The sequence below is a fragment of the Panthera tigris genome, chromosome F3 (assembly GCF_018350195.1).
Source record: "Panthera tigris isolate Pti1 chromosome F3, P.tigris_Pti1_mat1.1, whole genome shotgun sequence".
NCBI lineage: Eukaryota > Metazoa > Chordata > Mammalia > Carnivora > Felidae > Panthera > Panthera tigris.
The window spans coordinates 31469371-31486538 of record NC_056678.1 but is presented as its reverse complement, the minus strand read 5'-3'; the positions used below and the strand labels follow the sequence as shown (position 1 = coordinate 31486538).

The 17168-nt window shown below is 35.7% G+C and overlaps 1 protein-coding gene across 1 annotated transcript in view; it reads right to left on the bottom strand.

Annotated features, from left to right (window-relative positions):
* The window catches only part of INTS7 (integrator complex subunit 7), a 91663-nt gene that overhangs the window by 35639 nt on the left and 38856 nt on the right, over positions 1 to 17168 (bottom strand). The window contains exons 8-9 of the mRNA XM_007096162.3: positions 6831 to 6948; positions 2046 to 2180 (exon numbers count right to left, since the gene is read on the bottom strand). Coding sequence (XP_007096224.1) covers positions 2046 to 2180; positions 6831 to 6948 — 253 coding nt within the window. The remainder of the gene's footprint in view (positions 1 to 2045; positions 2181 to 6830; positions 6949 to 17168) is intronic.

Here is a 17168-nt window from a genome sequence, read left to right as displayed (position 1 = left end):
CAACATGGATCGATACTGAAGGCATAATGTTAAGTGAAATAAGTCAGAAAAAGACATATGATCATATGATTTCACTTATACGTGGAATCTAAAACAAACAAATACACAAGCAAAAAGCAAAAGCAAAAGCAAACAAAAACCGAGCTCGTAAGTACAAAGAACAGACTGGTGGTTGCCAGAGGCAGGTGGTAGGTAAAAATGGGAGAAGAGAGTTGAAAGGTGCAAACCTCTAGCTATAAGATGAGTAAGTCATGGGATGTATTGTATAGCATGGTTAGTATAGTTAATAACGCTATATTGCATATTTGAAAGTTGTTAAAAGGGTAGATCTTAAAAATTCTCATCACAAGAAGAAATTTTATAACTGTATATAGTGACTGACATTAAACAGACTAACTGTGGTGATCATTTCACAATATATGCAAATATCAAATCACTCTGTCATACACCTGAAACTAATATTTAAAAAAAGATATATATACCCACATTAAATCAAGAGCTAAAGCCGTAAAGGTATAAATAAAGCATAACTGAAACAGGGTCACCAGCTTCGCTGAGGAAAATACTAGGAACGGCAAACCATGTCTTCCTAACTAGACATAAATCTTTAATCTTCTTTCCTAACTGGACAGATTATGCTTGTCTATTTTCACCTACAAGGTAACTTTCTAATGAAAACTGCACCCCTTTTAGGAAGTAATGAAGATGCCACATAATCTTATTAATGTTATAAGTCAGACCACAAAGAACAAATTCCTTAAGATGTCTCATGTAATAGAGTACTACAGCATCTTTCCACTGCCATGGGGCTAAAATTTCTCTAGAAGTTCTAGAAAGTTCTGAATATATTAGTTAACCATATTTAGGTTAATATGTATGAGCTTTGAGAACGCACAGTTTTCTATGTTACATGGTAGAAAACACTCATAACTATTTAAAAAATAAAACAGGTTTAATTATTCAAATAAGAACAACATTTAAAGAACAATTTAAAGAAATGTTATCTGAATTAGTATAAGGCTTGACAAACAGTGTTAAGACTACTGAAGGTCAGGATGCTAGAGAAAAAAAATAGGTACTAAGAATGAGCAGTGCTGACGTTTTGTGGGGCTAAGATTTCTATTTATGATCCTTAATAAAGATCAAAATAAACACTGTAATAGAAGAAATATCCAAAATGCATTTCTGGTTTTGAACACCAGCATGAACTTATTCAAGCCTTTATTTAGATCAAAGATGTTAGGAATATAATAAAATGTAAACATTTTCTTTCTTTCTTTCTTTCTTTCTTTCTTTCCTTTCTTTTTCTTTTCTTTTCCTTTTTTTTTTTTTTTTCTGAGAGAGAGAAAGAGCTCCAGCAGGGAAGAGGGGCAGGGGGAGAGATCTAGAGTGAACCTTAACCAGGCTCTACGGTCCACAGAACCCCAAGTGGGGCTCAATCTCAGAACCCTGGGATTACGACCTGGGTCCAAATCAAGAGTCTGCCAACCACTTAACCAATTGAGCCACCCAGGCACCCCTAAGCATTTTCTATTCATATCTTAAATTATGCAAATCAGTTTAACTTTAAATACCCAGAGACAAATTCTATGCCAATTTAATTCATATTACTCTGTTAACTCATTTGCCCCTAGGTGAAAACTATTTGTTACTTAAGCCCCTTGTTAACTTAAAGTATTTTTTCCTAAATTTCTCAGGCTTTTGTACAGGTGAACAAACTGTCATACCACAGGGCAGTCATAAGCGATTCCTACCCACAGCACCATCCACACAAAGTTCAGCACTGAGAGGAAATGGGCAATGCTCCATGAAACCTTTCAGTTTCACAATCTCAATCCCAAGGTCCTCATTTTCATATTTTTATTTTTCATGGGATTAAGTAGTCTTGAGAAAACCTGCTCTAAGAACACTTCAGGAGGCAACCAGTAGGTAAAAGCACAAGTGCTAAAAATAATAAGGGATTAAAAAACCAAAGACACATACACAATTCCACCAAAACTTCAATTTGAAAGTTTATATAGAGTATCAGTCCTGATCAAACTGACCTTTTTCTTGACAGGAGACAGTTATATTAGTTAGGACTCGCACTCCATGAGCTGCAATGCCCCTGTTGTTATGGTAACAGCATTCTTGGGCTAATTGGACCAAGTCAGAAGATCTGGGGGAAGAACCCACGTTTCCTAAACAAGAAGAGAAAAGCAGCACCGATTTAATTCACTCATATAGTCCAAAAGCAATTCAATGTCTAGGTTCATTTTTCTCATTTTCAAAGGAAAATTTCTACTCCATCTACTTCTACTCCATCATCAATAAAAACAATCATTCCTGCTTCTCCTGTCAAGGTACTTAGAACAGGTATATGCGATAGTCTGTAATGATTAGGATCTAAAATAATATAGGACTTTCCCACAAAAATATTAATAAAAACTGACTAAGGAGCACAGCAAAAGCCAAAACAACTAAAGATTGGTTCTGGGGAACCAATTGGTTCTCATTAAAATTAGGATGTCAATACAGGCTTCTAATCAGGTAAACCTGACCTTTAAGAGAGGAAAGAAAAAGAGAAGCAAAACTTTTAAAGTTTGATTTTCTTACCTCAATGGCTGGCATAGAGTTAAGGTTTACACAGAATTCATGATTTTAGAACTGGAAAGGATTCTGACATCACATAATTCGATGCTTTTTACAGAAGAAACTGAAGCCCAAAGATTTTAAGCATCTTGCCCCTGAGATCATAAAATCTGTTACTTATGTCCTACCCCTGTGCTTTATACCTTATGCTCTCTGCTGTAGATTGCAGTGACTTTTAAAATTCACACTTGAAATTCTGTAACGTAAAATCCGTTACTTATGTCCTACCCCTGTGCTTTATACCTCACGCTCTATGCTGTAGACTGCAGTCACCTTTAAAATTCACACTTGAAATTCTGTAACGTAAGGCTTATGTTGCAAATATTTTTACATACAGTAGAGAAGCTCTCAGGTATAAGTGAGTGAGCTTCAAGAAGATTAAAGCTTTTCAACTTTTTAGCAGTCTCTTGTTTCTGCCTTCCTTTTTCCATTCTTGCTTATTTTCCATGATTCCTATCAACTTCAACCTTGCCTCTCCTACCAAGGTTGATCATATCTTTTGAGGCTGAAGGGGGACATCATTACTACTTACAACAGGCATAAACCAAGACTACCTCAGGCAGTGTGGGACATATGTCGCCTTACTGATTCGCAGTTTAACATAAAAATACTAGCTCAGGTAAAGCCTCAGTGTTTTTAAAATATTTGAAAAGCTTTTCAAAACTATGGCACTTGTATTTCCTCCATTCTTTTTCTTTCCTATGTGATTTGGACAAAACAGACTCATTTATAAATTTACAGATGTGTTCTGCAACTTACATTTTTCCTTTTTTTCTATGAAGCGTCATCATAGGACATTTGGCAAAAAAACATAAAGATCCAAAAAAAAAACCAAAAATCATCCCAAATCCCACAAATGAGTGTGGCATTATTTCATTAGCTTTCTAGAGTGTTTCCTTTAAATAAATTTTTTTCCCTTTACGCACATCAACACAATTTAAAAATTCACATATACTCATGATAAGTAGATAGTGGCCAATACTCTGCCTTTAAAATATAGTATTTTGTGGCATTTTTCTGTTAACTGTTTCAGGGAAAATATTACTTTTAAATTTAATTTTTTTATTTACTTAGAAATTATTTGCTAAGATAAATCCAACTGGTTCAAAAGGTTCAACAAATATTAGAAAAATGTATAAAGTCAGTGAATGAGAAGTCTTCTTCATGCACCCAATGCTATCAGTTCCTTGTGTATCATTCCAGGCTCTATAAATTTGCAAGTGCACATATTTTGCTATTGCTTTCTCCTTTCATACACTTTTGCATCTTGCTTTTTCTTTAAACATTGTATCATGGAGATTATTCCATGCCATACATTCTTTTTAATAAATTACACTGACTTCTATTGCCGTTGTATAACATTATTTCTTTAATGCGGTCCCTACTGACGGATTTTTTTATGCTCTTACACCCCTGCTGATGGATAGTATTTTGCTATTACATATAATGATGCTATGAATACCCTTGTACATCTGTCATTTGTCAAATATGTGACTATACTAGTAGGATAAATTCCTAGAAGTGAAATTTCTGGCTCATTTATAATTTTGATGAGTATTTCCAAATCACCTATGCAGACTAATAATTCACAACCCATGAGCAATGAATGAGAGTCGTGGTTCACCCACACCCCTGCTATCAAACTTCTGAATCTATGCCAATCTGATGGACTGGTAAAGTATTTCAGTGTGGCTTTGTTTGGCATTCTTCTTAGGTATGTGCGACACTGAACATCTTACATGCTTACGAGCCATTTGTTAGTGATTTAGATGCAAAATTTAATTTTGTTTTACAAACTATCCTGCTTACGTTGAAAAAATCTAAGCAATGAAAACATACTTAAACATTTACCATTGCTTACGGGAATAGTCCAATTTTGTAAAATCCCTGACTTTTAATTTCCTATAAGCATTACCTAATGTGGTTATTTAAACCTTTTGCTTAATTCCATATAGAAACTGCAATTTAATAAAATTCAACATTCAATAAAAGGACAAAGCTCAAGAAGTGCTTGAATACTATAACCTGACAAAGCTTATACATGACTTTTAAAAAATAAAGAAAAAGAAAGTCATTTTACATCTAGGTCATTTAGTATAAAACTGCACCCTAAGTCAGAACTTTTGGGTTCTGGCCCAGGCTAAGGCTCTTTATAATGTGTGCCTTTGGACATATCACTGCAAATCTGTAAGCCTCGATTTTAATACTTATAAACTCCTCTGCATGTGCCTTACTTGAAAGGCTACTTGTACAGAAGCAATGAGACCTTGCATGGGAAGGCACTTGTAAGTTATAAGACACAATTAATACTCTGCTTACCACAGCTTTCTTCAGGAAGGATGTCGGTCAAGGATAGTAAGTATCAGCTGAGAAACTGAGACTGGCTGACTCATGTAGAAAAAGAACTTAGGGAAAGCATAATGGGCATGTGATTGTTGATAAAAAAGGCTGTAATAATACATCCCTTGCAGGCAAGCCCCTTTGCAATGCAATTTTCTAATTCCTTGCCTCAAGAGGTGTTTATTTCTCCACTTATTTAGACTTGGCTGTGTGACTTGCCCTGGCTACCGAGACATGAAGAAACATGTGCAAGCGCAACGCGAAGAAGTGCTTATGTGCTGGTGGCCTGCCTCCTTTTGGCAGCTGTGAGGACCCTGAGGACACGATGTTAACAAAGCTAAGCTGGCCTGCTGAGAGTCCCATGCAGGAGAACCATGGTGCCTCTGCTGAAAGCCTTTCACGCTCCAGCTGGTGAATGAGACTACCTTAGACCGTCCAGTCTGGTCCAGGTTCCAGAGGACTGCAGTTTTCTGAGTAAAAGCCAATCAAAATTGCTGATATACAGAATCAGAGCAAACACGATGGTTTTAAGCCACTAAGTTTTGAGGTGATTTATTTTGTAGCAATGGATAACTGACATAGAAATACCTCACAGAATGGGGCGCTTGGGTGGCTCAGTCAGTTGGGCGTCTGACTGAGGCTCAAGGTCTGTGAGTTTGAGCCCCATGTCGGGCTCTGTGCTGACAGCTCATGGCTTGGAACCTGCTTCTGATTCTGTGTCTCCCTCGCTCTCTACCCCTCCCCCAGTCACGCTCTATCTCTGACTCTATCAAAAATAAACAAACATTAAAAAGAAAACTTTTTTAAAAAGAAATACCTCACAGAATTACTGGAAAGGCTAGAAAACTAAGCTTAGAAAATAGGAAACAGGCAAGGCTAGAGACCAACCAAGATCACTGCCCAAATCATGCACAGAATGAGTTCAGTGAAGATATTGCCACCACTGGCACTGATTCCTCAATGTCACAACTTACACTGCTGCCAAAGGGACCATGCATGACACAGCAAACGCCCACTGCCTACGGCAGATCCTAGAAACTGGTTGTGGCCGTGGTCACCGCTGTATCACTAGTATGTATTCTCCCACTTCCCAACTTTTTTTTTTTTAATTTTTTTAAATGTTTATTTAATTTTGAGAGACAGAGGCAGAGACAGAGCACAAGTAGGGGAGGGGGAGGAGGGAGACAGAGAGAGAGAGAGAGAGAGAGAGAGAGAGAGAGAGAGAGAGAGAGAACCCGAAGCAGGCTCCAGGCTCTGAGCGGTCCGCACAAAGCCCAATGGGGGGCTCGAACCCACGAACTATGAGATCATGACCTGAGCTAAAGTCAGGTGTTTAACTGACTGAGCCACCCAAGCACCCCAATAAAGGCATTCTGAAGTTAAATCATCTGGAATAGGCAACTAGGAAATCATTATTGAACTGGGGTAAAGTTTTTATTTTAATCATTTTCCAGAGGGATGACATATACCTAAAAGAGGGCATGTGACATTTGCTTTTAAACATCACCACCATTTGGCCTTTGAAATGTACTTAAATCCAAAGGGCACTTTGAGTCAGAGGCATACAAAAGCAAACAAGCTATGTTAAGTACCTGCAAAAATACTGTTTCACCTACATATAATTCAAAACAGGGCAAATCTAGAAAACCAATATCCTTGAATTATAATCAAAGGTGCAAGATTTTATGACAACAGACATTAGTTAAGAAATCCTTTTCAAATCAATCACTAGCATATAACAGAGTATGAGATTGGAACCGTCCTGGATTCTAAGGCTTTACAGAAGAAGCAACATGACCCATCAGCATGAAAAAGGGATTACCACATTGTCCGTATGCTCTCCCCTGTCTTCGCCTTACCTGAAGCTATGCTGAAGTAATGTTTGATGGCAATGGTCCCTGACAGTGTGGAAAGGACAGACAACATCCCAAGTTTCAGGCTGTCATAAGGAGTCTGGAGGGCACATTCACAGAGTGCCTGAAATACAGAGGAGTAAAGAACGCAGAAGTTGAAATGCCAATATACTTTAAAATTGTCTAGTTGTTTTAAATGTCCTAGCTTTTAGAAAAATTGTATCTTTTCCCCCCCCATGATAAAAACTTAAGTCAAACTGCCACAGCCAAGAGGACCCTAAGGAAACATGTTAGCTAAATATAATGTCGTTTCCTAGATGGGCTCCTGGAACAGAAAAAGGACACCAAGTAACAACTAAAGGAACCAGAATAAGGAATGAACTTTGATTAATAATAGTAATGTATCAGGGCGCCTGGGTGGCTCAGTCGGTTGAGCGTCCGACTTCGGCTCAGGTCACGATCTCACGGTACGTGAGTTCGAGCCCCGTGTCGGGCTCTGGACTGACGGCTCAGAGCCTGGAGCCTGCTTCTGATTCTGTGTCTCCCTCTCTCTCTGCCCCTCCCCCGTTCATGCTCTGTCTCTCTCTGTCTCAAAAATAAATAAACGTTAAAAAAAAATTTTTTTTAATTAAAAAAAAATAATGTATCAACAGTTTATTAATTTTAACAAATGTGCCATACTAATGTTAATTACCAATAATAGGGGTTAACTGGATGTGGGGTGTGTGGCGATCCTCTGTATTGTCTTTCCCATTTTTCTGTAAATCTACACCTATTATGAAGAATAAAGTCTATTTAAAAAAAAAGGTCATCATGACTGATTTTTTATTAAGCCCAGTGTATAAATTACGTACTATTTGGTCCTCACAAGCAGAACCTCTACCACACTCTGCTTACTTGAGAGATACCTATGTTAGTTCATGTATGTATATTTTAAAAAAAATAGAATGTGGCAATTCTATCTACTATACAAGTGAATGAGCTGTCTCTTCTCCATTTCGGGTCATCTACTCTATGCCTGAGATGATCTGAAGAATTACGAAAAAGAAGATGCTTTTCTTTCAGCACAGTCAGCTATAAATATAAGCTTATACTACAGGGACTCCTGCCTCATCCTGTATATTTACTCTTGGGACATGTCTTGTAAGTAGTCAAATAACTGCCCTGCTAAATTCAACTAATTCCCATTCTCCAACAAGGGCAAAGGTTCAGAAAATGGCAAAACTTAAAGACCGGGGGAAAAATAAAAAATAAAATTCCAGAAAGGGTTAATAAACTTTACAAAATATAAAATCAACTTAGTATGTCCCAGATAAAAATATCAAAATCTTGGGAATGGGGAGATTTAGATCTGTTTCTAAAGATAATATGGAAAAATAAAAATCAGAAAATATCCAGAAAAATTCTGATAAAGTATAATGATGGACAAAAATAAGCCCTACCAAATATAAAATGTATAATAAACCTGTAGAAGTCAAAGTTTTTCATACTCATGGACAGAGAAATCAATCAGAGAGAACTGGTCCCAGAAATGGATTCAAATACACATAGAATTTAATATACGATAATGGCATTTCAAATCAGAGGGGCTTTTAAATCAACAGTTCAAGGACAATTGGCGAGTCATTTGGGTAAGATAAAACTAAACTCTTGTTTCTTTTTTGTCACAAATAAAAACCAAAACTGTAAAAACTGCTAAGGGATCAACATGGGAAAAGAAAAAGTAAAAAGATAATTGACAAACCTGGGAAAAAAAATATTCCCATCATGTAAGGTCAATGAAGGCCCAATAACCTCAATATATAAAAAGTTCTTACTAATAAATAGACAACCCAATAGAAAAATGAGTAGTTCACAGATAGTATTTATACAAAATGGTTTTTGTATACAAAATGGCTTTTAAATAAATATAAGAAGTTAAACCTCACTCATAATTTGAAAAATTTAAATTAAGAGACTTTTTTTCACCAGATTAGACAAGTTTAATAAAATACAATACTGAAAACAGTGTGGGATACAGGTGTTCTCATGCATTGCTGATAGAATGGTAAAATGGCGTAAACTTCACTGGTGGGTAAGTGGCATTAAATATAAAAATTTTAAATGTACATATCATTGGACCCAAGGACTCCTTTTTTAGAAATGGTACATTCATAAAGGTGATTTTTTTTTTTTAAACCAACTAGTCAATGTAGCAATGTAATCAGTAACAGTAAAAGTACTAAAAACAACTCTAACGTCCGTCCGTCCGTGGGACTGGAAATATAAAGGGAGTACCACACAGCTGGTAAAAGAACGCAGTAGATCTAAGTGCTAACATGAGATGTTTCCCAAGATGTACTATTGATAAAAGGTTCAGAACATGTATATACTGTATTTCCATTTTCGTACAGAAAGAAGACGGGACATACACATGCTTGCATATGGATGACAAATGACAAAATTCAGAAGGATATGTAAGAAAATAGTAACGCTGACCACCTCTGTGGGCGAGGGCTGGGGGAAGAGATGATTTGTATCTCATTCACTGTGCACTTTGAACTCTGAATTTTTTATCATGTGCACATGTACTTTTTCAACTGAAACAAAAACCTAGTTAATAAGAAAAGCAGCAGCAGCAGAAGCAAATAATCCCGGGAGAAATGCAAATGGACTTGAAAGATAAAGTAGTTTCTGGTCATGGAAGGGAAGACTGTGATTAAGATGAAGCAAACAAGAACTGTGGCAATTAGATCTGAATATGGAGTATTTATTTGTGACCTATGAGGAGGTATGACCAAAAGAGATGAAGGCTAAGAGAGAGAAACACTGCATAAGGAAGATTAGGTCAGATTAAGGATGACGTTGAAAGTTAGGCAGAGTAATTTAGACTTAATGAGAAAGGTAAAAGGAAGCCACTGGAGAGGAATAACTTATCAAAAGCATTAGGGAAGATTATTCTGGCAATGATAAACACAGTTGAGAGCCAAGGAGCCAACCTACAGACTATGGCAGTAATCCAGGCAGGTGGTGATGGACAATAGCCTGAACCACAGCTTGGTGGTGGGAATGGAGAGTGGAGTGTGAATATGAAAGACGTTTTGAAACAGATTATGTATGAGGGAATCAACAAGGACTCAATGACTACTACAAAATTTCAAACCTGATGACAAGAGCATGTTGATTCCATTTTTGAAGATTGAGAATTTACAGGAATAAGCTAATTTCAGAGGAAAGACGGAAATAGGAAGAGATATGAAGTCCAAGGAGAAATATCTACCAAGCATTTGGAATCTGACAAGAAACAGATTTTTAACTGGAAGATTCACACTGGAATTCTGGCCCTGCCACTTACCATCTCTGTGATCTGAGCCAATTACTGAAATCTTTGAGTCTCAACTTCTTTGTCTGCAAAATGGGGGTAAAGATGTATACCAAATTGCTTTCATGTAAAACATCTCTGGAAAAACATACAAGAAATTAGGCATTGGTTGCCATTGGGCAAAGGAGCTGAGGGGATGGCAGAAGAGTAAGTGGGAAATATTTTACATATACATATAGATAATACATATATATATATATATACACGTGTGTGTATATATCTATATCTATATCTATGGATCCTTTTGCAGCTTTTGAATTTTCACACACGAATGTATTGGCATAAAAAGAAGTAAATGTTAAAATAAAAGGGGGGTGATGTTTATTGTCTATAATAATAGAAAGTCCAAGAATTCTGTAAGCTCTACAAGCTATGATGCTGGAGAGTAGTTCAGCTCCAGGAGAAGGACTAGAATGCCCAGGCTGATGTGAAGGGGAGCAGTCAGACTGGCACAAAATAAGTGGGAGGAAGCACCCAGCTTCAACTCAACCCAAAGACTCAACTCCAAAGAAAAGGAGGGGTGAAGAATGCAAAGATGATACAGTTTCAAGGGTGGAAAAACTGAGTGAGGGCAGTTCAGTGCAAAGAAGCCAAGAGAAGGGGCAGGCTGAAGGGGCCATGACGAAGGCAGAAAAGCCTCCGGATTTAGCATTAAGAACACTGGCGACGTTTTTAAGTGCCTAAGCAGAAGCAATAGGGAAACATCTAAATGCAAGTGTATGAAAGAAAGAGTGAAGGATTAAGAAATAAGAGAAGACACAGACGCTGTTTTTGAAGTACAGAAGAAAGCAGTTTTTAAAAAAGTGATTGTGGTTAGGTAATACCACAGTCTTTTTTTATTTATTCAAATACTTAAGCCATTTCCACTTATCTATGTCTTATTCCCTAAACTGTCCTGCCTTGTGCTATTAACTTACTTGTGCTTAAGAATAAAACCCTCAGCCAAATAGCCCCAGAAGTTAAGGATTATGTCTTCTATTTCTATGTATTAAAAATTATGCCTTGTAGAGTGCTCTGTGTATTAGGAGACATTTAACCTTTCGGGACGATCAAGAAGGCATATGTGAGACATTTATGAAAACAATATTAATGATTTTTAAAAAGCAAGAAGAATTTTACCATTTAAAAAATTGAGGGAAAATATTAGAAAATTAATGTTATCTTCTAATTTCTGTCATTCAGCACAGTACTGGGTACTAAAATGCTCCCAGTAAATACATACTGATTTCAAGGTTCATTAATTCAGATCAGTAAGCTTAACAGAGCACATCACGAAGTTCCCCAGGGATGGCACATCAATCCTATGTCAGTGATGAAGTCTGGCTCAAGTTTCGGTTCCAAGGACATAGCCTATTACAAACTGTTCTTACCAGGGCCATTTTCACATTGACAAAAAGGAAAACTAACTCTTCAAACAGAGCGCCCTTTCTCACTCACCACGACAATCTTCTTCACTATTTGGTCTGAATTTCTCTCTCTAGGCTGGCTTACCTCACTTCTCAACTGAAGCTCTGTCCTGAATTACCGTTTTCTGGGTCAGTTCCTAAATAGGGGCTTCTCCTCTACCCTAGAATGGGACTGGCCACCAGGGATGTGTTCCAGAAAAGCATGGCAAAAATTTTATAATCTTTAAGGTACAGAAAAACATTATGTTTCAAAGTACTCTGCCAGAGACATAATCTCTCAAAATGTCTCCATTCTACTAACCACAAAGAAAAAGATGTAAAAGAACTAATTCTCAGGCTTAACTTATCATTCCTCCTAGTATCAGATAAGGTACAAATCAGAGCTCTCAGGAGATATAAAACCAAAAATAAAATTATGTCTTTGAAAATATCCAGAATTATCTTTTGCTTCGTAACAGACAGGTTGTATAAATCAACTTCTTCAGATAAGATTATAACATCAAAATAAGTGTAAGCTATTAACATAAATTAACACCAACTAAAATGGATATTTATATTAGCAAGCATACAAAATCCAAACAAAAATATAAACACATGAAAAAATATTTTTGTTCTTATGAAATTAATTCTGTTTTTGGCTATATTAATAAAAATACACTATATTAGGCCTTCATTTTGTGTTTTTAAAACATTTAGAATGAAAGGATTTCCTTTAAATCTGGAATATATGATTCCATATGTTAATTATAATACCTACCATCACACCAGCAAAAGTAGCAATGAAACAGACACAATCACTCTTGAAGTACCAAAACCCAAAAATTAATCAGTGGTGGATGCGACTGGATGAGAGGCAGGAAAAAAGGAGGGAGGGAAGGGGGGGAAGAAGGAAGCCCTAGAAAAAATATAATTACTCTTGGTAATTGGGAGTAAAACTCAAATTTGAAACCAACAAATATCATTATCACTGTTTTCCTCTGTTCTATTTCAATATTTTCAAAAATATATCTAGGCTGTGAGGTAGTGATTATTTGACCATATCTATTTAATTAAGATCAATATGCTCAGGTTTCAGGCACAGGAAAAAATTCTTTGTGAGAGAAACAAATATTAAAAAATACATATTTTCAATTAAAATTAATCAAAGAAAAAAGTTAGTTAATCAAAGAAAAAAGAAAGATAAATCAGAATTAAAAACTCAAGGGAAGATGTGGTAAAATGAAGAAATACTAGCAAGCTGTGAAATCAACAAACTAGTTAACATTTAAGTGACTGTTCATGTGGCTGTGAAGTTCAGTGCATATATTATGAAAAAACTTATTACAAAAAAAAACCCACTGTATAGCATTAAAAAAAAAAAAGATTGATCATTAAATTCCAGATTATTTTAATAAGATATAGGAAAGAGTGAAGGGGAGGAAAAAAGAGAATTCAAGTCTGCTAAAATTTGCAACATTTCAATGACCACACTTTTCATTCTTAACAGACACACATGTTCTTACATTAATATATACTGAGTACAGACATAAGTAAAAACAAATGTTTAATTAGCATCTAAAAATCTTTTTAATTCACTAGAACATAAAGGAATAAAGAAAACAATCAAAGTAACAAAGGAAAGTAATGGAGAAAGGAAACAAGAAAGAATGTATAAGAACAATAGGAAGATGGGGAAAGTAAGCAAAAACATCAGGTATATCAATAAATGCAAATAATTTATATTACACTATTTAAAAAGACTCAGATTAAGTCTAAAGAGGTAAATTTAACTATGTGCTATTTATAAGGATTAAACCCAAATGACGGAGAAAAGTCAATAATAAAATTGACAGACTAATGAATACATGCAAAGAAAAACAAGTAGCAATGTTAATGATATATAAAGAATCAGAGACAAAAAGCTTTAATGTTTTATTTATTTTTGAGAGACAGGGACAGACAGAGCATGAGCAGGGGAGGGGCAGAGAGAGAGGGAGACATAGAATCCAAAGTAGGCTCCAAGCTCTGAGCTGTCAGCACAGAGCCCCATGCGGGGCTCAAACTCACAAACTGTGAGATCAGGCCCTGAGCTGAAGTCAGACACCTAACCAACTGAGCCACCCAGCCCCTAGAGGCAAAAAGCTTTAAATAGGATAGAGGATCCCTTTACATTAATAAGTTCTATTTGTGCAATAAGAGCATTAAGATAAAAAAAATTCTTTTGTTACCGTTTATTTACTTTTAAAGAGAGAGAGTGAGAGTGCACACGTGAGCAGGGAAGGGGCAGAGAGAGGGGGAGACCCAAAATCCAAAGCAGGCTCCAGGCTCTGAGCTGTCAGCACAGAGCCCAACGCGGGGCTTGAACTCACAGACCATGAGATCATGACCTGAGCTGAAGTCGGACACTCAACAGTCTGAGCCACCCAGGCGCCCCTAAGATTTTTAAATTAAAATACAAATGGGTGTGAGAAGAGAATAAATATCAAAACTCCATAGATCAAAAGAAAAAAAAACTAATTTAAGATGGTATACTTGAGTACTATCAATAAAGTAGATTCAATATAGCTTTATACTAAAACGCTATATTAGTAATATATATAGTATATAGTATACATATACAATATGTAACATTACATGTAATATGTAATATTAACGCAATACATATATATAACACGTAACATTATATACTATATATTTGTCTACATATTTTACTACAAATAACATATCTGGTATAATTAATATAGAAAATATACCTTCTTTTTAAATCCTTTGAACTACAGTTGACACAGGGGTGAGGGTGCTGACTCCCTACACAGTAGAACATGGTAGTCTGACAGATCTATACATAAAATCCATGTATAAGTGGACCCATGCAGTTCAAACACATGTTGTTCAATGGTCAACCATATTTATAAAAAGTGATCCTACACTGGGTCTCAAAGAAACTTTAAAATTAGACATTAATAACAGAAGGTTGGCAACAACAAAAATTCCATGAATACAAAAAACTGATAACTTCAAAAACAGAAACTTCCAGTTATAAGATCAGTTAGTATCAGGTGTGGAACATACAACATGACTACAGTCAACACTGCTGTGTGATGTATATGAAAATTGTTAAGAGAGTAAAGCGTAAGAGCTCTCATCGTAAGAAAACTTTTTTCTATTGTTCCTGCATGAGATGACGGACACTAAGTAAACTTACTTCGGTCATTATTTCACAATAAATGTAAGTGAAAGCATGCTGCACGCCTTCAACTTATACAGTGATGTGTGTCAAGTATATCTCAATAAAACTGGAAAAAAACAATATGAATAAAGAAAAAAATTAATTTCAGGGTCACAGAAGAAATCAAAATTGCTCTCTTGGAAATCTAAGAAAACAATCATTTATAATACCACCAAAACCCACGAACTACTTAGGAATAAATCTAACAGAATGTTACAAGATTTGGATGCTTTAAACTAAGAACTGCTGATGATAAACTAAAACCTAAATAAACAGAGAGAGATATTTTGTTCGTGGATCAGAAAACTCAATACTATTAAGATGTCAGCTCTTTTCAAACTGATTTATAGATGCAAATACCAATCAAAATCCTAGCAAGGTTTTTTGCAGAGACTGACAAATTGATTCTAAATTTTATATGAAAAGGCAAAGGACCTAGAACACCGAAAATAATTTTGATACATACAAAGGTAGAGGACTCACACCACCTGATTCCAAGACTTACTATAAAGGTACAGTAATCAAGATAGTGTGCTATTGGGGTGCCTGGCTGGCTCAGTCGGAAGAGCCTGGGACTCTTGCTCTCAGGGTCGTGAGTTGGAGCCCCACATTGGGTGTAGAGATTACTTAAATAAATAAAACTAAAAAAACCCCCAAGACAGTGTGCTATTCATTTAAGGATAGACACATAGATCAAAGAAACAGAACCCAGAAACAGACTTATGTCAACATGGTAAAAGAATTTTTAACAAAGATGCTAAGGTAAGCCAATGAAGAAAGGACAGTCTTTTCAACAAAAGGTGTGGGATGATTGCCTATCTAAATGCATATCAATCCCTACCTTGTACCTGAGTAGACAACAGTCAACTCAAAATGGATCACACAGAGCTAAATATAAAACCACAGTTATAAAACTTCTAGAAAAAAACACAGGGCAAAATCTCTGTGACCTTGGATCAGGTAAAGATTTCCTAGATAAAACAAAAAACACAACCTAAAAAAGTGAAAAAAAAATTGATAAACTAAATTTCATCAAAGTAAATAACTTCTACTCTCTAGAAGATACTGTAAAGACACATACTGGCAGGAAATACTTGTAAAATACATATCTGATCAAGTATCTGTATTCAGAATATATAAAAACCTCAGTAACAAGAACACCATCTTTAAAAAATGCATAAAAGATTAAAATAGGTACTTCACCAAAGAGATATAGATGACAAGCCTGTAAGATACTCATCATTAGTCATTAGGAAAATGCAAATTAAAACCATGATGCGATACCACTGCATACCTAATAAAATGGCTAAAATTACAAAGCCCTATGATAGAAAGTGCTAGCAAAGATAGAGAACTAGAACTCTTACATACTGCTGGTGGGAATGTAAAATGGTACAGTCAGCATGGAAAACAGTTTGGCAGTATCTTACAAAGTTAGTAATATATTTACCACACAACCCACCAGTTCAAGTCCTAGGTATTTACCTCAGAAATGTCTCCCAAAGACCTGTACAATAGTAGCTTGATTTATAATAACAAAAACTGGAAACAATCCAAGTGTCCCTCAACCTGTGAATGAATAAGCAAATTGTGGTACGTCCATACACTGGGATGCTACTTAGCAATAAAAAGGAACAAATTACTGCTTAATGCAGCAACATGAATGAATATCAAAAGCATTATGCTAAGTAAAAAAAAGTCATATCCAGAAGGCTACATACTGTGTGATTGCATTTATATTCTAGAAAGGCAAAATTATAGGGACAGAAATCAGATTGGTGGTTGTTAGGAGTTGGGGGAAGGACTGACTACAGAGGAGCCTGAAGGAACTTTTGGGGTGATGAAAATGTTCTATATGTCAATTGTGGTGGTGGTTATATAACTATACACACTTATTAGAACTCATTGATCAGTATACCTAGAAAGGTTTCTGTAAATAAATTATACCACAATAAACCTGACTTCTAAAAAATGCTTTTCAAATTAATGGCAATGAGAGCACTAGAAGCCATAATTTATAGAATTTAGGCAATCTGCACTACGGGGAAAATTAATAGCCTTAACTGCTTTCATTATTAAACAAGAATAAAAATAAGTGTTCTAAGCCCTTGAAAAAGATAAGAAAGCCATGCCTCTGCAAAGTCAAATCAAGAAAAGGGGGATATAAACACAAAGAGTAAGAAAAAATAAAGATAAAATTTCAAATACAAGAACACTAAAAATTATAAAGGTTCTCTATATTGATACTAATGAATCTGAGAAGTGAATTAAATGGAAAACATCAAAACTGGTTGAAGAAAAGGTAGAAAAGATAGGGCAATACCTATATAAATAATTGGAAGTATTCTCAAAATACTATCCCTGGAGAA